Source organism: Chanos chanos, chromosome 1, assembly GCF_902362185.1.
Source record: "Chanos chanos chromosome 1, fChaCha1.1, whole genome shotgun sequence".
In the NCBI taxonomy this organism is placed as follows: Eukaryota; Metazoa; Chordata; class Actinopteri; order Gonorynchiformes; family Chanidae; genus Chanos; species Chanos chanos.
In genome coordinates this window covers 18,096,737-18,122,650 of record NC_044495.1, presented here as the reverse complement: position 1 = coordinate 18,122,650, position 25,914 = coordinate 18,096,737, and the positions used below count along the sequence as shown (strand labels likewise).

Genomic DNA, 25,914 nt, shown 5'->3' with positions numbered 1-25,914 from the left:
AGCCAGGCATTTGACAAGAAGGCTCTTTGTTTTTAACTTACTGCATAAAAGAGGGATGTACTTCACTCATCAATGATTTCCTGCTAATGATTTTCTGAGTACACAACACTGTCAGAGTCAGTACAATATAGGCGGATTATCAAGAAGTTGTCGCACACAATAAAAATTGCTTATTTAATGATAGGATCTTTTTGCAATTCAGTAAAAGCCTTTGGAACATCAAGATGTACTCGTTTGCGTGGTATGCTTTCAATGCCTTTTTAAGCAAGGTATACATTTGCTATGTAAGCAAATGACTGAAAGGCCCAAGGGTACTATATACACTACATACAGTATCAGGTACTTACATTGTCACCTTTTATAAAGGGAAGATTCAGCTGAGATGGAAGACTGATCAATTTAGAAAAGTTACTGCAATATTCAAGTATGGGAATATTGCCACTTGATGTACATTATTGGCCTGATTTTATGAGTTGCATTGTACATGCCCAATGGCTTTGGAGTGTAAACACCAACATTTCAAACACATGTAAACTGAAACTCAAAACAACATAAGGTAAATATAAATAAATAAGCTTAACACATATATAAATGCATCATTTTTCCAGTTAAAACTAAAAACATAACTTTCACAGGAAACTGTTAAAACTACAAGGCCTGTGGCTTTCGACTCCCAGGAGAGAGTCCGATTATGCCGTAACCAATCACCCATACAGATGTACACAACAAAGCTTTTACAAAATCTTGTTACAACCAAACTACATCTGTAGGGAGGTCCACACACTTGAATTTTGGCAAGTTCGTACATGACATGAAACAGCTAGAAATTTCAACATTTAAACTACCACTCACTACAGAACAACATACATAGTCAACAAATCAAAACAATGAGAAGACAGGAGCAAAACAACCCCAGAATGCCAAGCAGCAATACAGGAATGATCTTTTGCACATCTTTGCTGTCCAAGAACAGATCTTTAGTGGCGGACCCACTCCACTTTCTTTAAGGGTCGAGAAGAGGAAGATGGAACAAACCCACTGTCAGGTACCCTCTTTTGGGTTCTTGTAAACGCTGATTGCTGATTGGAAATGTCGTGCGTCTGTTAGTCAGAGAAAAGACTGGCGAAGGACTGACGCAGACTACGGATGGTCTCAGCTTTGGCCTCATCGTCTGTGGTGCTGCCACGTAATGTCTCCGTGAAAGCATTAGTCAGTGACTGCGATTTGCTACAGGGGCAATGGACAAAGCGTGAGATCAAGCCAGAGGTTAACACTGAATTATCTGTATTATTATTTAGTGGAGAAGAGAGGGAGAGGCAGACAAAATGGTCAAAAGACATGAGTCATGTGATGGTTTGGCAGACACGGTGAACTTTTTTGACAAGTTTGAAAATTTGAATAGTTAAGCAAATACTAATGTGTACTAACTATACAGCTGTGGCAGTAATTTACATTATGAACCAACCAATTCAAATCCACAAACTGTTCATACACACAGAGGCAGATTTAGCTCCTCTTGAAATCTAGAGACACAAGCTTGAGTGGAAAATAGGTCAAGCAATTAAGTTTGCGGAGTGGCATGCAAAGGGCATGGTGCCAGCTATTGTACAACCTGAAGCTGTTGAAAGCAAGGTGGACAAGAGAGAATGACTTTTAATGAAACCCAGAGGTCAGACCAAGAAAGACCAACAGCGGGAGCTAATGTGATTTTGATGTCATGGCTGTTGAGATTTGTTAAACAAAGTGTTTCATGCCCTAACCATTTTTTTTAAAACAAAATCAAATATTGATGTAACATGTTTGGAGCAAACTCACATGTTCCATTTTGATCCTTACAACTCAACCATAATCCTAACTTTATCTGGCACGAATATTTCACTGATATTCAAACAAGTTTAGATCAGTTATGCATTACTTTCCAAAAGAAAAGTGGAGGACCATAATCAATTAATCATATCATAGGAGTTCCCGCAGGGCAAAACTTTCTATGACCTGACTTTCTGTGGAGCAGTAACTAAGCCCTCACTGGGCTGTCCCATCCACTGGCTAGATTATTCCAAGACTTCATCGGAGCTCAGTGCCACAGCTTTTGAGTTAGTTTCCAATATAACTGACCTCATTTGCACTGGAAGACAGTCGTGCATGAGATGAGATGGCATATGGAGCGCATACAGAAACATGACTTGGCGTGGGGAGATGAGAGTGAAAACAACCCTTACTTGAGCTGAGGAGGCTGTTTCTGTGATCCTCCTCCAGAGGCCGAGGCGGGGATGGGCCCGGGCTGAAAGGCCTGACTCGGAGAGGTGTTGGCAGAGCGGGCCCGCTGAGGAGAGCCCTGAGATGACTTGGAAGGGGAGCCAGAGGCTGAGCGAGGACCTCCTGCGGGAAGTGCAGAAACACAGAGAGTCTGCATGAGATGACCGCAAAATTATACGGATAGACAAATATAAACGCAAAAAAAAAAAAATTGAACTGCAGGTTCAACTACCTTGCAGTCTATGTTACTTGAACAAATAAGCAAGCACAGCAATAACATGAACATGAACTCACTCACCTTGGGCACGTCTTGGCTGGGTGGTCTGTGTGCCTGGCTGGGCCTGTTTCCAGATGGAGGAAACAGAAATCAGTGACTAACATATTTCAGGGTTTTAAAATGTATTTGTGATTCTGGGGAGAGAAAAATATCTGTGGTGTTTCATATATTTATTTGCTTTACTGATGCAAAAATGTGTATGAAAAAACGATGCTGACGAGAATGACCTTTGCTGAGGCTGGCTGAGGGGATGTGACACCAAGCAGAACTGTTGTCATTTTATTCACCACTAGATCAGTGATGAGCTGTCTGTCCTCCTCCACATGTTCTCCAATCAGAGGCATGGAGCTGTCCATGACCTAACCAGAAAAGACACACTGTTCAATAATATGCTGCTTGATTAAGATTTTAATCAACAATGGAAACTTTCCACATTTCAGACTGTCACAGGGCAGACAGATGCAGTATAAATTTGACAAAGGTTTTGGCGGTTGCTTTACTTCTCTGCCTATTTATTTACTGTCCCTTTGTTTGTATGTGCTAGGACATAATTTAATATCAAAACAGTAGCACAGTCAGAAATATTGATTTAGGCTGGCCTGTGGGATACAATGTGTGCGAGAACCAAAGCGAAAAGTGATCTGTAGATCAACAGGTTTTTTTTACCCTTATTTTACAATCTCATTAAAACATTACTCAGAGTATTTGCCTTCTATCAGTTTTACGCATTGTATCGATAGCAGGCGACTGGTTTTGTTTACTGTTGCTTAGCAACGTGACAGTTCCAAGAACCGAGGTGGTGGAGGCGAGCTAGAACATTATTTCTTCATTAAATGCTGCAATGATTTCCCCAATAACATTATAACACTAGTGCTGCATAAAAGCAATGTCAAACCTGGAGTTGTGGCAACTGCAACGGTCTACTCACTGAACATCTGCAGCACCGAACATGCAACTAGGCCTACATCACATCAGATTTTCTCATAGAAAGAGTAACCACACAACCATAAGGGATTTATTTTGGGCTAAGCTTATAAGCTATTTGCGCAATGCCACTACATGGCAAAAAACAAACAAACTGACAGCGTGCCATTTACATAAACTTGATACATAATCAGGGTCAGTGACTGACGGCCATATTCATTGACTAGCATAAAGGCAGCGTCTGCGACTGTCCACCCTGTGCTCATTTGAACTTTGAACTCTCATTACAAGTGACGGGAAGTCTCTGTCCATTAGTCAATTTTTTTCCTATTAATTTCAATAGTGTAAGAAATAATATGAAATAGTATTAAGATTTTTTTTTGTATAATTTGCAGCTAACTCATACATTCTTTTTGATTAGGTGTGCCAGCTTTAGATTTAGATGGCACAAGCACATCCAGGCACACCTGTGGGTGCGCTAGTGTAGTAAAAGGTTTTAACATCTAATATCAGCTGATGTTGTCAAATAGATAAAATAATTTATGATTCAGCGGTATGTCCTCATTTCTTAGGAGTCAGTGGGAAACTTTTGTTAGATAGTGAGTCACTGTCATGGTTTATGATCACGAGTTTATGACTTGTGTTACCTGGATGCAGTGTACCAGTTTGACCACAAAGAGGCAGTGTTGCATATTTCAAGAAGAGCATCACAAACTGTCATGCAGTTCAACTATGTTAATGATGACAAACATGGACTGCATTCAGGGACCACAGCAATAAGTGGTGTACTGACTTTTCTATGTTTTCAGTAGGATAAAGCCTAAATGATCACTCATCACTTAGAAAGCCCTCTCTGAAAACACCTCACCAAAGACATTAAAATACACTCATGACATAAAAGCCAACCAAAAACCTGGTGACACAGAATGAAAAAAAAAACGTGAGTCATAACTACGTTTACAGATGATTCTTAACATTTCTGAATTAAACAGTGATATAAAAGAGACATTCTTTATGTTTGATTTTCTTTAAGGCCCAGAATGAGTTGGACAGTGGAGAGAGCTTTCCACTTCAAAACAAGCACCAAAACAAACTGAGCAGAGAACTGCTTTATAGGAGGGCAGGTCCGAGTGCGTGTCTTAGAGTCATAGTGAGCGGCGTGTGTACGGGCCAGAACAGTAAACACAGCAAGCCTGTTCCGTATGTTTGTTGCTCTGCTGTAAACAGAGCCTTGGAGCAAAGAGATGAGGGAAGAAGAAGAAGAAGCAGAGCGGTGAGAGAGACTGGGTGGTGTTGCCCGTTAGTCATAACCACGATGACCAAGGCCCCGAGCTCTGGCAGCCCCGAGCGAGGGCGGACTTCAAACGTGTGTGTGGTTGAGGTCCCTGCCTGAGTACACCCTTTTAATTTACTCTCTTACTGAGTCATCCAGCAGATGACTAGCTTAGATCATCCCTCTGGTCATTCCACAGTGGGCTTGTGGCAGTGATTTGGGTTTTTTTTTTCTCTATTGGCAGCACAATGTTTAATCGTTCCGTCTCCTTGACACTTTGGAAAGAGACACATGACATGGCAAAACACTTTGCTTAAGTTGTTTCTGTGTGATTTCACTGGGCCTCCACGCAGTCATTGGAAAGCCTTCAAGAGAGGCATCCACGTCAAACAATTCAATCACCCTCTTGGACTGATGTCTATATACAAACTGCAACTATTTATCTCCAGTCTTGACAGTCAGCACGTAAATGGTGACGGATGATAAATGGCAGTGGGTGTATAATCAAGAGAGGTTTTTTTTCTCCAATTTACAGCGAATACATTTTAGATCCAAAAGCTAAGACTAAACTTGTTTGTGGGGTAAAAATATCACTGGCACAAGTCCCAGCAAACACGACATCTGACTCAAAAACAACTGACACCGTTCAAGAACAGTCATGTGATTTCTTATCCTTTTTTCCACTAACCACACTGTTTCTAAACTGTGATCTAAACTGAATTAAAAGAGAAAATTATCTATCAACAACATACGAATAATAATACAAAATTTGCCAAAGGTAATCTACACTGTTATCAGTAGTCTTCAACATTCATAAAAATGCTTTTCCATGATCATTTGCGTCAGAGCCCGTTTCGCCCAAACAAACAGATAAACAGCCTTGAACCAGGAGGGACTGTTGTGCTGCAGAGCTTCCCTTTTGTTAATTAAAGTACTGTCGGGGGCAGCTTTGTGTGAGAGAGGATGGCCCCGGTCACGAAACATTCCTCTATGCACTGTCTCATGGGAGTTGAGTGGCTGTAACTGAGGAAGAATCTAGAATAAGAATGTTTAACGTCATATACTCTGGAGAGTTGAAAGAGGATGAGCTGTCTTCTTTTTAAGAATGAAAGAGGTGTAGTGTATGGGGAATTCCATGCAGTGTCAGGACTCTGACCAAATATGGAAATACTGCAAAAACCTTTACCTTAACTGTACTCACAAGGTAGGTATTGAATGACTAGTGTAAGACACATTCATTGAAGACCAAATGTTTGAATTAAGGGTTAGACACTTTTACCTGTTGGCCTTGGAGTCAGATAGAGAGTTACTGGATGTGTTTCTTCTCTAGTCCTTGGCAGTGGTACACTGTGTGTACAATGTGAGACGCCTCAATGGTTGATTATCTAAAGTTGTCTGAATATATGGATAAAGAGGCAAATCACACAGATATTGGGAAAGCATTTTGTGCTTTCCCTCAGTCCCTCTAGCGTCCTTGATGAACCAGTGGAACACTGAATGACCTATTGCTCAGCCAACAGGACCAATAACAGTTCAGAAACACACCGCAGGGCGAGAGAGAAAATTCACGAGCTGAGACTTCTTTCGCTCTGAGTACCATCATTTGGCATCTAAATTCTATCTAACAAAAATGTTTGTGCTTTTTGGCTGTTTTATACAATGTTTGAAGAATTACCCTTAAGTAAAAGCTTAATTGGTAGCTGATGATAGCATTTCTTGCTCAAAAGTCTTGGGCTGTGGATATACTCCCAGCAGGTGAGCATGGCTCTGGAATTTTCCTTTACTTTCTCTCTTACACACACTCCCACACACACTCCTACTCCTGATGCTTCCCACAAACCCAGGGGCCTGGGTGGCCCTAGGAGGCTGAGTGGAGATAACTCAGACAGGTCTGCAGGAAACATGAGAGCTGGCACGCAGAGCTGGTAAGAGCTCAGCACAGAGAGATGTCTGAACCCATGACATCACTGCTCTGTGCTCCCTCAGGGACATCACTCTTATCTCAGCTGGACTGTCTTCACTGAGAGGGTAGGAGAACCTCCAGGCCAGCACTGACACCATGAGCTCACTACATCAACAGGAAACAACTGGTCGACACTATCTCCTGTACAGCCTAAACAGAGGAGTCTCACAACAAGTGCTAAGTGACCTGCTGTGCTATAAATAATACTGACGAAATGTCTTAGTGAACCAGACCACGGTAGTGGACTTTTAGATTTCACACGAGTGAGTCTTCACTCTTTGTGTGGTTAAATGACATCACATTCATCCACAGTAGAGCTGGTTAGCATATGTTTGACCTCAAGATGACTCAGCAACAAATGATAATCTCCTATTCCAACTCCACTCCTTTTTTAGCCCTTCTCGTTAAAATCATGAGAGATGCAAGAAGGCAAATGGATATTGGCATGGTCAGGGTACTAACATTACTCTGTCCCTCATATGTTCTGGTCAACGCAAACAGACCATCAATAATCAGGCTATTTCAGTCTTTGCCTGAAGTTGCCCTTTTAAGGAGCCTTCCACTTTACCATATTTTCTCTTAAATCATACAGATGGACTAGCCTCGACCTAAGAGAACAAGTTTGCTCTAATACAATGCGACTGCACATAAATCAACACATTAAGCCAGCATAGAGCTCCTTTCTTCAGACTGAATTTTAATCACCTTATGGAAGGTCAGTTGTGCACATTCACACGCATGCATGCATGCACACACACCCACACACATACACACACCCACACACACATACACGCACACACACACATGCACACGCACACGCACACGCACACACACACACACACACACACACACACACACACACCATTCGATCAGAGTTATAACAATGATACAGTTGTGAAAAGTTTTTTTTTTTTTTTAGTGATTTAAAGCTATTGACAAAGGTCCAGTCTCTAGATCCTGTGCAGCTCTAATCAGGAGAGGTTGGATAAACATGATTAAGCACCAAGGACTAGCCAGGTGTCTCTTCCTGTGTGTTATTCTTATGAATTATGGTTAGTGCTTTTCCATTTGTCAGAATCCTTTATGGATAATTGGTATGTCTTGTGACGTCCGCTGATCTGTTCTGGCTACTCCCATTTTATTCATCAGGTTCCCTGACTGTGTTTTTAAAGACAATCTGTTAGGTCAATGCTTAAATGACATGATGAAGTCTGAGAATGTTCTAGAACTGAAGTGTTATTTCATCACCCTCTCCTACTCAGTTACAGTCACAGATATTCTGTTTCAGTTCACAGCTTTTGTCCAACGGGCTGCCTTGAACGGTTTCACTCTGCTTATGAAATGAGCATCATGCACACAGCTGAGTTCATTTGGGAGTCTGGAGTCAATCAAATCTCCTGCAGTCATCCTATAGAGAGCCATTTCATGGCAAATGTAAGTATATGCCAATGGTATAGTTTGTTTTGGCCTAATCACAGAAGCGGATGTCTGCATGCTTATGTGTAGATAAAATGATTCTATGTTTAAAGAAAAATAAGATCAAATCATACACAATCCCATATTTTGCTAACCATATGAGGTTATGTTGCATTGCCTGATGAATGATGTTTTGTGTGCTCTGTACAAACTGTGGTAATGGGTAATGTACCTCTATGATATAGTCGTTTCCGTCTTTTCCATGGACTGCTTTTACAGCGCAGATATCCAAGCCTCCAAACATCTCAGCACAGGAGTCCACCCACAGACGATATCTACGGCACAATGATAACTGTTGGGATTCTTCTCCATTCAGTGAATTACACATCCAGCTGATCAACTTTACAAACTCCACAGAAGAGTTTAACAAATGCATCTCATCACTTGTTGATCCATTTAACTTTGACTAATTAATATCTTTTCATTTGTGTCTGTAGTAGTCAGTCTATCTGTGCATTCATTAACACATTAATAACTTCACCTACCCAATAATCTGTTCTTTTAAAAATGCCTTCTGGGGACATAATACTTACACCAGGCCAAAAAAGTTTCACTTTTACTGTTTCTCTCTCCCTCTCATTTTGAAACCGACAGCATAAGTCGCCAGTAATGTTAATTGCTCTCTACATAGTTACTCATGATGTCTGGATGCCAACAAGAGTTCCGAAAACCCACCTGTCAGTCATAGCTATCTGCTCCAGCATGGCAGAGCCAGTGTTGGCCTTCCAGTTGCCTGAGATGGATGTTCTCCTGCAGATAATACACAAAAGAGGGGAAATGAATCAAACCACTACTTATTTCCAACAATTACAAAGATAACATTAGGCAGCAGTCAAAACCTTAGTCATTCAGTGTTTTTGTTCAAGCATCTCCAGAGATCCCAAACTGCAATCAGAGAGAATGAGGAAGAGTCACTCCTACATGTACATGTGTTGCTGTCAGCTGCAACGTGCTTTCACTATGACTGGTACTGAGGAAACCAGTGAGGAAGAAAACAGAGCGATAAGGCAATCATTAAAAGTGTTCTCAGTCAGCCCATTGTTGGCAATGTTCGGAAAGAAAAAACTTCAAAAGCACGAAAGGGTGTTGCACTAGTTTTCCTGTCAGTGTTTTCAAGATGGGAACAGATACTGATGAGGGGTTAAACATAAAACACTGATTATTTATTTGGAGAAAGAAAGAAGTGTGATTCACACCATATGGTTTTCATCTAAATCATTTAACTTAAATGGATAGAAAGAATAAGTATTTATAACGACATCAGCTAAGGGACTGAATAATTTAGAAGTCACGCTTGTCCAAAGAAGTAAAAAAAAAGTTTGATAATAAATGATTCATATTAACTGAGAAGAAAACCGCTATATTTTATTTGCAGTTTAGCATTTTAACAGTTTGCTGGCTCCTTAAGAGTCAACAGCCAGAAATCCTTAACAGTCAACTGAAAAGCCTCTACATGGCCAGCAGAGAAGGTGCTCTGACAACACTTGCATTTAGTGAGCTTCGTGGAAGCGTGTGACCAGTGCCATGGTGCTAGAGAATTTGGGCACTGAGGTTGCCCACACGATGGTTGGGGCCAGAGCGAGGAGACAGCTCAGCTTCCTTGTCGGAGCCGGACTGGATGCCACAGCAGGGTGTGGTGGGGAGAGACTGGTGTGGGGTGAAAAGGTCCCGTCATTATGGAAGGAAATGCTGTGGTGTTGGGGTGGCTCCATGGTGCAAGTGCATTCAGCAACAGCCTTTCCCACAGTCGTGCATTAGGGAAAAAAAGGCAAAGATTTCCTATAGAGACCCACAGGGCGATTGAGTCTTCCCCATATCCATGTTAGTGTACTCTAATGCTCTTTATGAACTGACTCTTTACTATTACTCAACACAATGAACCTTTCATCGCCCATTCTTGTACTCAGAAAGTTAGGATGTTTTTCTAGTGATTTTTTCACTTGCTACACATGACCAAACATAGACATAACCAAAATGATAAGGAAAAGATTAGAGATGAAAAAGCTGATGGAGTGACAGAGAGTAGAAAACAGAGGTACTCAAAGATAGGCAAAGATCTTGGTATTCACATGTCCTTACATGTAAGCTTTGTAGTTGTTTCCAATCTTTTGAATCCGGATGTCGTACTTGGAGTCGACGAAAGGTTCAGCCGTGGCATACGTTTTAGCCAGAGCTACCACACTGGTGATATCCTGAAAATCACTGGCATTTTCCACTTTTATCTGCCAGCAAAACACACACAAAACACGCAACTCTGTTACTCAAGAATCTAAATTTAACTATTGTGGAAAGAAACATGCAAAAGTATATAATATTGATAGTTCAGATTGAAGGTTATTGCCTCATTTAAAGACAAACAAATACCTGCATAAAACTGAACACAACTCATGCATCCAATCTTTTACTTTGTACTGCTCATTATCTAAAAAGCAAATCCTTATCCTCCAAATTAATCAAATCAAAAAAAGGGAAAAAAGTAAACAGTGTATTACAAAAGCATGACATCGTTACATTTTGTGTACAGTTATATCTCTGTATATAAAAAGGCATTCTTTATCTATTCATAAGGGAACTGACAGGCTTTAAGAGTTGACTCAGTTACAGTTCCTGCCATACCCCACAGGCATGCGTGCACGCTCAGTAGCTTTTAAGGCCCCTACGGATAATAAGTCCTCCATCCACCTCCATGACTGTGACTAGAGCTATGATTCACACAGTGCTGAGGAGGGGAATGGGGGTAGTGAAGGCTGTGAGTAGATGACAAAAAATGAAGTGATGCAGTCTCCTATCTGCTATATACAAGAAAAAAAGAACAAATGAGTGAAAGAGAAGAGAAGAGAAGAGAAGAGAAGAGAAGAGAAGAGAAGAGAAGAGAAGAGAAGAGAAGAGAAGGGAAGAGAAACAGAACAAGAGAGGGAGTATGAGAATGGGACACTGTTTTCCTCTGAATATCTGGAGTTGAAATAAGAAGTGGTAACCGCAGCACAATTCAAGGCCAAGGATACATGTGCAAGACAAACTAAAAAGAACCTGCTTTGTCTAATGTCTGGGCCAATGTCAAAGCAATAATATCACAAAAATATGTACTGTAGATCTAGTGCAGCAAGACTTGTGTTTCAGCCATATCTAAAACCTGTGTAAGTTAAGACAGTCACAAAACTGTGTACTGGAACCAACTGTCTTTGTAGAGCTTTATGCCAATGACTCAGAAAACAGTTAATGGCAACAGAGGATATGTACAACAATGTGCAAGTGTAAGATTAAAGCTAAAAATAAACTTTCATATCATAACATGGGGAAATCACATTTTAAAAGACCATTTTCACAGTGACTTTGGACGACAAGCTTCATTTAGAAGCTGCAAAACAAAAATTCGCTCTTCCAGTATGAACCTTAAGGGACGTAAGACAAACAGAAATCCCGCAGGGTGGTTTCACTCAACCATAAGGGAAGGTAAACCAAAAAGCCCCAGAGCAGCGGACCAGAGCAGAATGTAAAGTGAAGGTTTTAAAAGGAACCACATATTATTAGAAAAGAAACCACATGGATTAAAAACAGTAAAACCTGCTGCCTGAGAGAGTCTCCCACTATCCCCACTAACATTGTGCTGTTGATTTACATCTTAAATGAAGCCCTTTTCTAAATTTCTTTTCTAACAAATCCACTATGAAACCTCAGCCACACACACACATACACATTACAGTTAAGAGAAACATTACAATGTGAAGAAATGGAATTTTCCATCATTTTGGTTACAGTCCAATACACAATACGTGTAGGAATTTACAATAATAGCTTTAAAGAGTCAAAAGGCTTTTAGGGCATTTCAAGGGTCACTCGACTTCCCTCAACAGCAGTGTAAAACACAATATAGTTCAGTGGGCAAAGAAAGTCTCAAAGACAGATGGCCCTCCTCCAGCAGATTTCCTTACTCTTCCCTCTACTTCCCCTGAGTTCTCAGTGCCCCACAAGGCCAACAGGGGTCAAGTGAGGTCTAGTTGTACAAAGAGCCGAGCTGAGCACCCTGGGACGTTCTGAAGAAACCTAGAGCACTTCAGACTCATGTTTACTTAAGGAAGCACTGCCTCCTTGATAGAAAGAGGATAAGCGTATGGGAAATGCTTCCCACTGTGAACGCAGAGGTCTGGCCCGGAGGTCCTTCACTGGACCCCTGAAGCACCACTTGAGAGGCGTCCGACTGGCCTGGGCTTTGTTCACACTCCTGCGTGCAAGTCTGTGGAAGCAGTTGAGTAAACTCTTTTGAAATTTGACGTTTGCGCACCGACCGGCATTCCATTTGGCTCTGCGTGACTGAACTAATTAGTCATACAGTGCTGCGATTGTTTTGATATTTGTTGCTGATTGTCAAAACTATGCTTTCCAGTGCCTGAAGTATTCTGACACATTAGATGAATGGCTGGCGAGCGCAAAACGGATGGCAGCTACGAATGAATCTGGTATTTGAAAGATAGGACCAGAATCTAAGTAATGGCTTCATCAAACCCAAAATTGCTGATATCAATCAAAACCTAAAATGTAGTGTGAAAAAAATTCTTCTTCACAAAGCTTTTTTTTTCTTTTTTTCAGAGTAGTCTATGACGAAAAGGCTGCGTTGATCAGTTCAATTTTGTCTTTTCTCACCATCCTCATCCAGTCTGTTCTGAGATGGAAACCCCCCCAAAAACCTCCTCCCTTTAGGGACAGGGTGAGTTGAGATCATGGGTGTAGACAGGGAGACATCCAACGCTCCCTCCCTTTAGCGCCCAGTCATCTCTGATAAACACACCGTTCAGAACAGAGCAGCGTCTTACTGGACAGCCAGGGACACCCCGAGGGGAGAATGTGAGGAGGATCATTAATCAACCTTGAACTAAATGATTTACTATTACTTTACTGTATTGGGGAGTTAAACATTGCATCACAACACCAGGGGGCAAATCTAAGCAAACTGCTATAATGGTTTCTATTCAGGGAAGAAATATTAAAAATGATGATTGCTGGTGTAACTGTTGGCAAACCTCTTGGCAAATGATTTGTGTTGAATGAAACATTAAATCTACCTTTTATTTTAATTGTAAGCTGTCAAATCTACCTAACAGCCATTTAATTAGGCAGTCATTCACAAAACCAATGCCAAAGGGTACAGCGCTATGATGTATGTGTATATTGTTACAATACCCTAAAGATCAGAGACAACAAAAGGAGCTGGAAGCAAAACAGAGAAACAGAGATGGGTGTGATTTTGGGAGAGTGTGGGGAGTTAAAACATGACAGTACATTGCCGAGTTCTTACCTTTCCCACGCCAGCATGGGCATGGCCCAACTTCACCACCACAGGGAACGTTGGCGTTGGGAGCTGGAAGGAAAACACAGTGGAAGTTAGCCACAAGTGATAGCAATAACAGCATGTAGGAGAATGGTGAATCAGGCAAGAGCAGCAGGCCTGAGAGCCAAAAGGACGTTTGGTCTGCCATAGCTTAGTGGGCCGTGAGGACACTATGCTGGACATGCTAGCAGTTACCTGCTCATAACCTGTGTCGATAAAGACTGTTGAACCAGCAGACATCTCACGCTACGCTCAAAAAAGTACATGAAAGTCTATGTGTGTATTTCAATATTATAGAGCCAGATTTCTGAACTTATTTCATTATGTGGTGACCTAAGAATACTTAAAACAACCCAATGTTTGAGTTATGAGGTACACTGGGAGGAATGTTGGTTTTATATCACTGCACAAAAGAAATGTTCTGGGAAATGGGAAGGGAAGACCACAGCACATGGGTTGGGTTTGGGTGAGCAAGGAGGAACCGCAGACAGACGCCTGGTGATTTCTCATCTCATGTAATGTGAATAAGCACTAAATGTCAACAGATGACTTCAAATGTTCCTTAAAACAAACAAGCCACACTGATCAATCTCTTCAATAGATTGGAGAGGCTGTACAAGAAAACCACTGTAAACCTCATATGCACCATTGTTCCAGTCTTCCAGAACTTACAGAATTTTGTCTGCACAGTGTAGTTATTTTTACACTGATATTTACATGGATTTAATGGGAACTACTAATCAGACATAGTTAGAATGCTCAGCTTGCAAGTTTGAGTAAACAGTCCTTTTGATCCCACAACACACAATGGGCAGCCACATATCAGAGACCAGATATAAAAATGATCTATGTGTAATGTAAAACTTGCTTTTTTCAATCTACCATACATAAATACAACATGTGTCAGTACAATGAGACCAAATGAAGCTATGCCAGATATGCAAGAAAACAGCAGGCTGCTTAAGTCAGCGATGCTGCTGGGACATCAGAGATAGAAAAAACTGACTCATTGGTGTTGTGGCCTGAGGCAGTGAGAGTGAGATAAAGAGAAGAAAACGAGAGCACAGTTTATTGTAAACAGTGGAATTCAAAACGTATCCAGATGATGCTTTAAATGCTACTTTAGCAGGTATACCATGCAATCCTTTTATGTGCAGAGGTCAACAGCTCTACAACTAAGATCTTATTCAATATGTTTAACTTCTTTCTTTGCAGGGGCTAGTAATTCGTATTAGTAAAAATGCCTCGCCATTTCCCATTCAACAGGTGCTTTCATTTTTTTTCCTTTAACAGGTGGTCACCTACATGAGGACAAAAAAAAACATCAGAGATTCTTTTTCCATGAAGTTGACCTCAGTCGTTTGGAAGCCAGTCAGGAAGAAGGACTGTCAGTGAATATTTATGTACACACGTCATCAGTGTGAGAGGGTAAATAAAGTCAGCTCATTGTGAGTAACACAGGAGTGAGAACACAGCATGCACAGACACACACACACACACACAAACAGACAGACAGGAAGAACAGTCCATCCTGCAGTCTGACCACAACAGGGCAATCCCTGTGTAGAGTAGTCTAACATACACAGCCTATCCACTGCATCACTGTAGCCACCGCCGCCCACTCTGTCTGAAAGGGTTTCCTCACGGGCATTCCCACTATCATGACGACAGTGACGACGACAGCACTGTGGGGGCTAGCTAGGAAGAGACCACATCCCTGTCTCCGCACAGAGTGGCAGGAACTAAGAGAGAACTGGGAATGTTTCACACCACACTTAGAATGATGGAAAGACAAGGGTGTTCCCTGACTGTGCTTAATTGATTCATTCATGAGTTAAAATACACAAAATGGTCATACAAAAGCAGACACACACACACACACACACACACACACAAATGACAAAAACAAAAAACAAAAACAGAAAAATAGAGACGTGGGGAAAAAAAAAAAATGGAAAAAAGGCAACTCCCAGCTGTTGGCTTAAATTCAGGGCTCCTTGTGACTGTTTTGGAAAGATATGATCATAAGATCTCATTTGATCATTTTTTTTTAATTCTATTTGGTGCTTTGACCATCATTACTGTTCTCATACTCACTGTCTCTGGTTACAAAATAAGCAGTAAGAGCAAAACTCTTAGTAGCAATAATGAACCTATGAAACTGAATTTTAATTCTGGGGTTTGTTGAAAACCTATGAAATGTTCCACTTCGCTCAATATAACAATACAAGGCTCCTTTCTTTATGAGATGATTACAAAGCCTGTCAACTAAATGTTCTCATTTGCAAGCGGGTGTGAATTTATGCCTTGAGTTTATGTTTTCCTCAGCAGCTGCATAAAAATTATTTATTTTATCTGTACTTGCCATAACAAAAATACTGCAGTGGCTTAATAATGGAGAAAACACACTAAAAAGAGAATTATATGGGCAATGACTTCACCAGTCTGAGTTTTGTCTCACAATGTACTTTCCATCATTTAAAACGTGCCAGACAGACAGACATGGTACACAGTGAAAATAGTTTAGGAAAGTCTCTCAGAGCCAAAAACACTCAATTTATATTGTATATGTTTTTGTGCACCCATATGTGCGTGTGTGTCACAGTGAGAGAGAGACTGCATGCATGTGCGAGAGGGGGGGGGGGGGGGGTGAGAGACAGAAAGGGGGAAAGAATGTATGTGTGTGTGTGTGTGTGTGTGTGTGTGAGAGAGAGAGAGAGAGAGAGAGAGAGAGAGAGAGAAAGAGTGAGAGGGAGACATTGAGTGTATGTCAGAAACACAAAAGGTTCATTCAATCTCCAGGCATCTCTGACTCATGATTCCCTTAAACTCTAAACACCTCTGTGTGACATTCCAGACCCTTGAATAAAACACGCGCCTTTGGTGACCGTAGAAACCGACCCAAATAGGCTAATGATTAAATATCTTCAGCCACCTGAAACTTTTCATTCTAACATTCTCCTGAGCATCTGGAATTTTCCATATCCTGGCCGTAGGGGAAAAAAAAATGAATAAAAGCCATGGAAATGTGACTCACACAAAAATGACAACAACATAGAAGCAGTGTGTAAGCCCACCATCATGAGATATGAACCTTACCTAACATATAACATAGTATAAATAATAAATAATGCTGTATCAGAAACAGGTACCATATAACAGATACCAAACCATACCACATAACAAACCATATAACAAACACAGCAAAGCAGCACAACTAATGTAAGCACAGAGTGGTACTGTTTTTGACATTAAAATTGTGGGTCCACTTGTGCTTATTCAGATGAATGCAGGACCTGTTTGCTGATACAGATGCTTGGATGTTAAAATGGATTTTAATTTGTCTGTTTCTGTTTATTTAAGTGAATAAAGAGTACGTGGTTTTCACAGTATGAACAGTGAATATCTTTCACTCACTCCCCCACACACTCACTCATTTTCAACCAATTTAGAAAGACGACAGATATTAATAAGAAAAAACGATGATTTAAGAAGGTCACAAAACAGCGATGATCAGTCTAGTTCTAATTGCAATTTTCTGTCAATTCCACCAGTGTTAAAGCAAAACAATTCAAACCCATCTGATACAGGATCATTTCACAAATGACCGCAGGGTCTGAAGCCAGCATGACACCCACATGTTCCATCCACCCACCATTTATAATCTCCTACTTTTTTCATCGTTATGAAGTTACCACATCAAACATTCACACAAAGCAGCCTAAAGAGATGGGCAGACACTGAACCAAGGCAATGTCAAAAAATATCTCCCATCATTGTCAATATTAAGGGGTCCATTAATGGAGATGAGCTAGAAAAGGCAGCCCACACACTTGACAGCTGTTGGCCTTCTTGCCAAAATATACAATATATCAATGCTTCAACTTAATATAATTCCACAAAACCAGGCACAACTTAATCAAAAACTAAAATCAGAGGTGCATTATATCATCACCAAATGAAGAAATTCCTGGTGTCTTATGCCTGCAATACTACAATCTCCCGTACTTTCATGATTTCCAAATATCTTATTACCTTACCCTGATTGGGTGATGATAGAAACCACTGCTGACAAGAGGTGTTTGTGTTCACAGGGGTGTTTTTTGCTCATAGATTTGAAAAATAAGTGGATGTAGTTCAGAGGTACTCAGTCCTCCTTTTGGAAATGTAGCAGAATTTTGGTGCAAGCTTAATTTAACACACCTGATCCAGCTCATGAAGGTCACTGAGAATCTGACTGTTAGAGTTAACTGGACTAAGCTGGTTGCAGATAAATCTTGTGGGAGGGCAGTTTTCCATGACGACTGGTTAGCCCTGATGTAGATGCTCTGTAGTTGGTGTCTGGTAAATTCACTGTTCACAGACAGTAAAGACAGTTTTAACTGAGGTGGTTGTAAAGGGGCTCCATTGCATGACAACTGTATGACACACTGTTCCCAGAAAACCAGGGACTGTTTTTAAAGTAATCTGGAACCTGGTGCTACTGCTCTCCGAAACCTGTATGTTTTTCTACATCATTCTGACTCCTTTACTAAGCCCTTCTGAGCCTTGGTAATTACTGTCATGGAATTTGCCCTCATCTGGCATCCATTACAACCTGTTTGAGCCCATTTCTACAAGGGAAACAGCTGTCAGGAAGAAAGTCTCTACTATCAGTGGATGGAAGTTTCCAGAACACAATTGTCCTAAGCTATGTGATATTTTTGTGATAGAGTAGCTTCTAAAATTTGAAGCCCTTGTGTAATACCTATAGTTTTCCTTTAAAGGTTAAATAAGCATAGTATGTGGCTATCCAGCTCACAGAAAAGGAAAGCATAACTGTGTGCTAATGAGAATATCAAACACCTCACTATTTCGGCTCCACAGTGAAAAGGATAAGGAAACCATGTAAAACATACATGAAAAGGAACCATATAAAAATAAGATTGGAAATGAAGATGAGTTTATGAATCACCTGAAGCAAATACATTACCACCACAAAAAAACAAACAAACAAATACAAAAAAAAAAAGTCAAAATGACATTAAAACTATACAATGTAGAGCACAAAGTGCTAATACAATGCCTTGAGACAACATCCTGTGACTGAAACTCAAAGAAATGGAGCACAGAAAGATAAAAAAAAATGGTTACACAGAAACTCTGATCTCTGGTTTTGTTAGCAGGTGGCTGTGTTAGTTGATTTAATATACATTTATATGGAATACTAATATATTTGATTGACACACGTACTTCCTCCACAAGTTCACATTAAGTACAAGTCCAGACACAGTTCAGTCTACTTAAGGGCACTCTCCTCTATGATTTCTCCATACTTTTACAGTAGGGGTTACAACAGTCAAATTACTTTAACTACATTATTGAAAAGCCCTTTACAGTATGAGTGAAAGAACTCTGGTGGAACCATCAAAGTTGCGCCACATTCCATTTTGCCTGTGAGGGAAAATCCAAATGATCTTGCTGTCTTACTTTCTGGAGATTGCAGTCTGTTTTTCCCCCTCGAGAGAGTGTTAAACACCATTCAGATGTTTAACACAGTCACACTCAGCAGTGTTATGCGACCATGGAAGGGTTTGAACAAACTCAGTTTGTGTCAATAAGTGTCTGGGGATACTGTTAAAAACACTAAGGATGTCATAAATCTAACTGACAGGCTAGAAAGAGGTGTAAAAATGTGTAAAATGAGAGAAAACTGTCTCTTATGTCACATAAAATATACACGAAGTGAGAGTTTTATGAAATGTGTTACAACATATGTACTTGTATACTGTATGTTAACAAAAGTTCACTAAAACTGGGTCCTGAAAAAGGATTCTCATAACTGAGACAGGTTAATCAAAGATCATGTCAGAGATGAGTAATGATGAAATAACTGAGACAGGTTAATCAAAGACTAAGTCAGAGGTGAGTAATGATGAAATAAAGGGGAGGAGTGTATGGCAGGACAAGAATTTACTTCAGATTACTGATTCTACTAAAAGATTTCAGTAAATAGAATGGTATCTGCAACTGTGTCCATACCATGACACCATGAATGGCTGGAGTTGAACGCATGAATTTTTAAGAATGAAAGAAAAAAAAAGATCTTTGAATAGCCATAAAATATATAAATTACCTCGCCCAAAATGAAATTCCATATGTTGCTTGAGGAAGACTCTGTTCCACAGTAGTTTCATGTCAAGCAGTCATGTGAGGATTTAAGCTGTTCCAGCAAAACCTATTGACTGGTTGTTCATGCCAGCAGATTAAACCTACATGATTTCATGACCATGTCAGGGAAAAGCAGAAGCAGTGCTAAAAAGCATGAACCTGAATTGAAGAATGCAAGACTGGCCTTACAAATCCTTACACCAGCACCTTAAAAGGATCATCTCCAAGGTTCCTCCAAGTAATTCCATGGATTTAAACCCTGTCCAGATAGTAATGTCAACAAGACTGTTTTAATGCTGTGTGATAGTATCTGAGGCTTTACCATCATGGCTTACTTTTACAGGACAAAACAGAAAAAGTAGTTACTCATACCAGAGGTGTCAGTTCATGCAGTTGAGTTTACATCTTTGTCTCGCTTTCTCTCTCTCTTTTTTTTCAAATACGATTAAATATGATGGGTATGGCCATTTAAGATGAGAGTACAGGAAACCTGACCTATCCATGAGGGTTAGACAGATATAGGGACAGCATAACAGGAACATTAAAACATTCAGATTGATCAGATAACATCAAAATTTAGTTTTTATAGTAGAAGACAGTCACTACATACACTGATACTAACACATTATAAAGGGTTTAAATTAATCTTACACTGAAACGCTTTCCTTTTGCCATGGTGATACATTTGGACTCATTTCCGTAACAGAACAAACAGTTTTGAATTTGAAGGTGAATGTCACATGATAAACTGGTCATGACCTGCTTTGTGGTTGAGTGAAAAGGTGAAGTGAGATAAGCCAGTGAAAATTAACAGAGCTACAAGGAATGATGATGATGGTCATCATTTATGACTTCTTTAATGCCTCCTTATGGAGATGCTGGGAGAAAAACACAGCACAGTTAAACAGAGTGTCAAAGATGTTCTGGTATTAACTCCTAAGCCGTCACAAGTTTGTAAAAACGGCATATGAAATGCACATGTTTCCTTGGCATTTCATGACTGAAGGCAACTTGAACACATTACATAATGTTGAAGCGAGTTTCTTATTACTTTCAAGCAACGGATACAAGTTTAAATGTCTAAAACAAAGTCACAACCAGTTGGTAAATATAATAATAATAATAATAATAATAATAAGGGCTTTTCCCTCTGTACCTGACAAAACAGACACTCAGAAAAACAGTGGAAGAAGTTCTTCCAGAGGGTGTTAACAGAAGGTGTTTCCTCAGTCAGGTGAATTTCCTTTATTTATGGTTAGATTGGGAATGTTTAACGATTGCATCTGGTTTCATATCCTGCAAAATGGGTGTGCCATTGCGTGTATGAAAGCAAAGGCGGCCGACATGACCAAAAATTTGCTGTTGTTAAAAGTCAAGCAGTGTGTGTTTCGTCTAGACGGCACAGCCAGATCCTCTCTGGAGAGGAAAGAGGGAAGTCTTAGACAGACTACACAAAGGACAGGGAGCAGAAAGTTAGGCCCTGCTGCTGGCTGCTTTCAATTAGGACCGGCTCAGGATCGCAGGAACATCACAGGCCAGTGGAGTGTTTATGAACAGCTGGATGGCAGCACACCCTGGTGCTATTTTTAACGGCAGATGGGAATGTCGCCCAGACCGGCTGTTTGATGTCTCACTCCTGTTAACTCGGTCTGCATGTCCACCTGTCCTCAGGTTCTTTTCTTTACCTGGCAACAACAGTCATAACAATGGAATCTTCAGAGAAGGATATGGAGCAGACAGAACTCAGCCGCACGTCCAAAGCAATGACAGACTTTGGCAGTAGGGACAAAGGAAGGAGCAGCAGCGAAAACAAGAAGGTAAAACGGCGGTAATGGTTAAGAAAGTCGAATGATTCCCATACGTCAAGGCTCTGAGAGAATGGAACACCTACAGCCTTCTCACAATCAAGAAGCCTCTGTACAAACAACTGAGTCAAATACTGGCCATTAATTACATGATGACTAACTCTCATTTTGTCTAGACCAAACTGTTATTTCCCTTTTCAGACATGACAAACAAATTTGAGCCACATTCATTAAAGATCCACCCTTCTGAATGGGATCTCAATAAACAAGATTGTGGATTCCCAATTAATGTAATAGTAATAAACACATCAAGATTGTTATTACAGCACAGTACAGTTCTCCAGTGCAGTTTAATTCATTTATCGCATGCAGTGCACCAAATAAAGAAGCTGTATCATCACTGTCATCAGTTCCAGGAAATGTAAGGATTCAAAGGACGTTTTCTCTAAAATTTCAAAAACAGTTCTAAGATGTCTTAAGTAAATCTGTGTGTTCGCTGGAAGTGCGGGCGATTCTCGTAATAAAAACGTGACGCTAAATTGCGTACATTCATGGTGGTTTGTATAGTGATGCTCAAACACACCCAAAAATCTGCTGTGTGGTCAACAGTGAAAATTGACCAGAGTTCATTATGAGAAGCCAAAGTAAATGAAGGCAAGCTGACAGGGAAATATTTCCACTTCACGGCAAACAAACACTCATACCTGAAGTTTGTGTAAAAGGAGTCTTCGGAAAAATATGGCACTTCATGTGAATTTTATGCCTTGGGGTATTTCCATGAGTAAACTGAGGTGAGTCTCAGAGAGATTATAGTGAGCTGTTACCTTGTACAACAAAGTAAAATCAACCATGTCTTAGTTGAGTTTCTGATTTAAAATTATGCAAGCAAGCCTGGATGGAACAGACAACACCATAGTCTCACCATGTAGATACACTAATGATCCTCTGGTACAAAGGGACAGCAGCTTACAAAATAGACAGGAATTTCTCACAACCCCAGTCATAAATAATATTTATTTCCTAAAAAAAACTAACTCAGGTTCCTCCTTAAAATAGGCCTTAAACATAGACCTACATACATTTGAGCTAAATAGCTGAATGCGATTCACTGTCTTTTGCCTGCATTCTGATAGGTCAGATTACAACCACTGTATGATCTCAATATCTAAATTTAGTTCTTGAGGAAAGATCCCTCTAAAAGAGTTACAGAGATGCATGTACCCCAGTGATCTCTGACCCCAAATGATCCCAGGGGTATGAGTCACTAACATTAGTTCACCACCCCCTCATTTAACCTCTCCACCCCCCTGTTCCTCCCTCCCACACCTTCCCCTCTTCTCACATTGCCGCTTTCATTTACTGGTAAGGCCTATTAAAACCATTAAAAAAGAGTCACCCTCTTGTAAACTAGAATCTCTGCTTATGAATATTAAGTAACCAAGCGGAAAGGTACAACATGTACTGAGAGAGGTAATGGCCAGGCAGTGACAGGGCCCAAGGGCACTGCTGACCAAAGAGGGCTGATGGTATGAAGAATGGGAATGTTTCTGGTGTTCTTGGTGGAACATGGGAGTACAAAGTTCAATTAGAATGAGGAGGAAAACTGTAGATCGGATCACAGGGTGTTTTGGTGAGAGAGAGTTGGGCACTAAGTATTTAAACCAAAAAAGAGAGAGATCCTCACTTTTACTGTACTCAGCAAACTGAGTCCAAACCCTGTCATTCTCAAACCTCACTGGAATTTCGTGGGAATATGTCCACATCATCAAGCTCTTTACGCTCATGACTGGCCCCATTTTTCATTGTCTCACAGCAGAAGCATATATAGTCATTCGGGGCCTTTCTGACCACAACCTAAATATGTACAGAAAAGACAGAAAAGGAGGAAGCGAGTGGTTTGGTTTTGGACACAGCCAAAATTCTGTCGGACATTCTGTTGCCCATATGTCATCTCTTCTAGCAAAGAGACTCCCATTGAGAGTCAGGGCAAATGCCTTGATCTGTTTAGATTTCCTTTTTCGGAACTGGCTTCAGTCTTCCAGTAAAATCGTAAAAAGCCCCGCAGAATGTTATCAGAAAGCAGCAGCCCCTCGGTTCAAAGGATCACACTGTGAGACATCTCTGCTCACCATGGAATGTGCTCAGGGAGGAAGTCGATTAATGCAATGATGATAAATAAAGTCCCAACCACATTTCCATGTTGTCGCAAAAGAAAACATTTTTTGGTTTATCTTTATGTGCAACTTCACAAACAGCACAGTTACACAGTAATCAACACATTGGTGACAGCTCGCACATAGCCTGTCTAAAGTACAAAAGGATTTTTTTTATATAACTACCAGAGTTTGCAAAGTGCTAAAAGTTCTCTTTTCATTAGGACTCAGGATGGTCAGGTTTTACTGTCATCTCAGAAATCATTCTGTTTACTGATTCGATCCGAGAGACACTGGCCTCCAAACAGAGCATTCGTTCTTGCATTCTGTCAGCCTCTCAACGCTAAATTAATAAACCTAATTAAACATCACACTTCCGAGATTCCAATGAAAGCCAGTGGGGTAGTTCAATGAAAAAAAGAACCCTAAGGGAAGAGAGAGTAGATTCTGTAAGTCAACTGAACCAAGTACTTTGTACTGGAAACTCCTTCTCGCATCTCTACGACTACAATTACTCCTCACTAAGAGATGCACTAAACAACAGCAGAAGAGAAAAGTCTTTTTATGGTCCATTTCAGCAATATCACACGTGGAAACGAAGGGACAGCACAATCCATTATGAGTCACATTCGACAGGTCCTCGGCCTGCCCTGTAACATCTGCCAGTGTGATTGTAGCTACTAGTCTGTTGAATGAAAGTATTTCCTCTGAGTCACCCACCCAGCATTACACGCCATTGAGCCATGAATGCCACAGGCACCTCTAGAACACAATACCTGTTCCCTCAAGCCGGCAACGCACAGTGAACACAGAATAGCAGGCCGCGTGTTCTTTTCTATTCTTAGACTTTTGAAATGACATGCATTTTGCGCTGCTTTGCTCTTCCTCGGCACACTTAACCAATGTGTTTCTGAGAGTCTGCTTTAAACCTTTTTGTCCCATTGGTTGGGTCTTATAGAAACACAATGAAAATGACACGGAAGTTCACCTCACTGTTTTCTGGTGTCCTCGATGACAGCATAAAAAAAAAACCTTTCCATTATGCAATATATCACCACCAACAGCACCCAAGGACAGAAACGAGGGGACAGTATTAATAATGGCTTATACAGCGTTACCATGGGAATTGAATTGGTCTTCTCTCAGAGAAAGAAAAAAGAAGGGGCTAATTTATTTAAGAATTAAACATGTCTTAGTGCCATTTAGTGTTTTCTTTGGCTCTACATACATGCAATCTTTCCATCATTTTACCATGAAATACTGAGATTGCAACTTCACAAGACAGCAGCTCCAATTACTCTGTTAAGTCCTCAGGTTATTCATGAACTAGGGTGTTATGTATTTATATGTATTGGCAAAAGATTGCACATTCCAATCTAGATATGCTCTGTTAGGCATGGACGAAGGGCTCAGGCATTTGGGAGGAAGTGGCAGTAGAATTCTGATACTAATTAATAGATGAATACATTCTCATGGGAACCTTGATCCCTATGTTTATAATGTTTATTAATTAGACAAAAGTAATGTACCTAAAACAACTGTGTATGTGATGGCAGCATATTTTCCTCGTGTAAAACAGAACACTTGCACACCACAAAAGAATTCAGGTCTATATTCAGACAAACAGGCAGCATGAGCTCTTACCAAACAATTCATTTGATATCTGGTCAGAAACCACTACACAAATGACAGTCACACACAGTAATCATACTGAAACTTAGGGGTTGCAACTGCAAACTTTATTATGTGAATATTTCATGCTCTCACAGTGGTCATGAAAATATCACAGACAGGACCAGTATATTAGACAGCACCAGTTAATTAAGAGTAAAGCGGAAGGTGAAAGGTCAGTAACCTAGGATTATGTGAGCTTTATTGCATAAACCACTCTTAGGCTACTGCATAAATCTGAGAGGATCAGAGTGTGGGGCAATATCTCTACGCTGCTTTCAGGGTGCTTACATAAAAAGGGAGTGGGGAAAAAAACAGATTAAGCTTTACGTGGCTAATTTAAGTGTTAATACTCCATGAGGGTGCTAAAGCTGTTTTTCACGATGGTTTGATATGCAGTCAGTATATTCACGGTCTATATTTGCTGGAGCTTTTAAAACCACAATATAAGTTGTGAAACTGACACAAAGAGCAAGAGCATTTAATTCAATACTTAATAGTAATACACAAGCAAACATAGGCAAACGCAATAGTACATATTTGAAATTCTTTTACAAGATTTAAGTAAAGGAACACATTTGATTTGTATAGTCTGAAAGAGTACAGTGTGATAAAGGGCATTTTATAGTCAAATACAGGT

The 25,914-nt window shown here is 40.3% G+C and overlaps 1 protein-coding gene across 2 annotated transcripts in view; it reads right to left on the bottom strand.

The window, feature by feature from the left end:
• Positions 1–1,103: 1,103 nt before the first annotated feature.
• Positions 1,104–25,914, bottom strand: part of syn3 (synapsin III) — a 65,058-nt gene continuing 40,247 nt past the window's right edge. Inside the window, exons 6-13 of one of the 2 annotated variants that reach the window (XM_030768879.1) lie at positions 13,463–13,525; positions 10,249–10,391; positions 8,845–8,919; positions 8,342–8,444; positions 2,761–2,892; positions 2,555–2,597; positions 2,220–2,379; positions 1,104–1,227 (exon numbers count right to left, since the gene is read on the bottom strand). In XM_030768879.1, the coding sequence (XP_030624739.1) occupies positions 1,104–1,227; positions 2,220–2,379; positions 2,555–2,597; positions 2,761–2,892; positions 8,342–8,444; positions 8,845–8,919; positions 10,249–10,391; positions 13,463–13,525 (843 nt within the window). The remainder of the gene's footprint in view (positions 1,228–2,219; positions 2,380–2,554; positions 2,598–2,760; positions 2,893–8,341; positions 8,445–8,844; positions 8,920–10,248; positions 10,392–13,462; positions 13,526–25,914) is intronic. The other variant, XM_030768887.1, reaches the window with a different exon arrangement.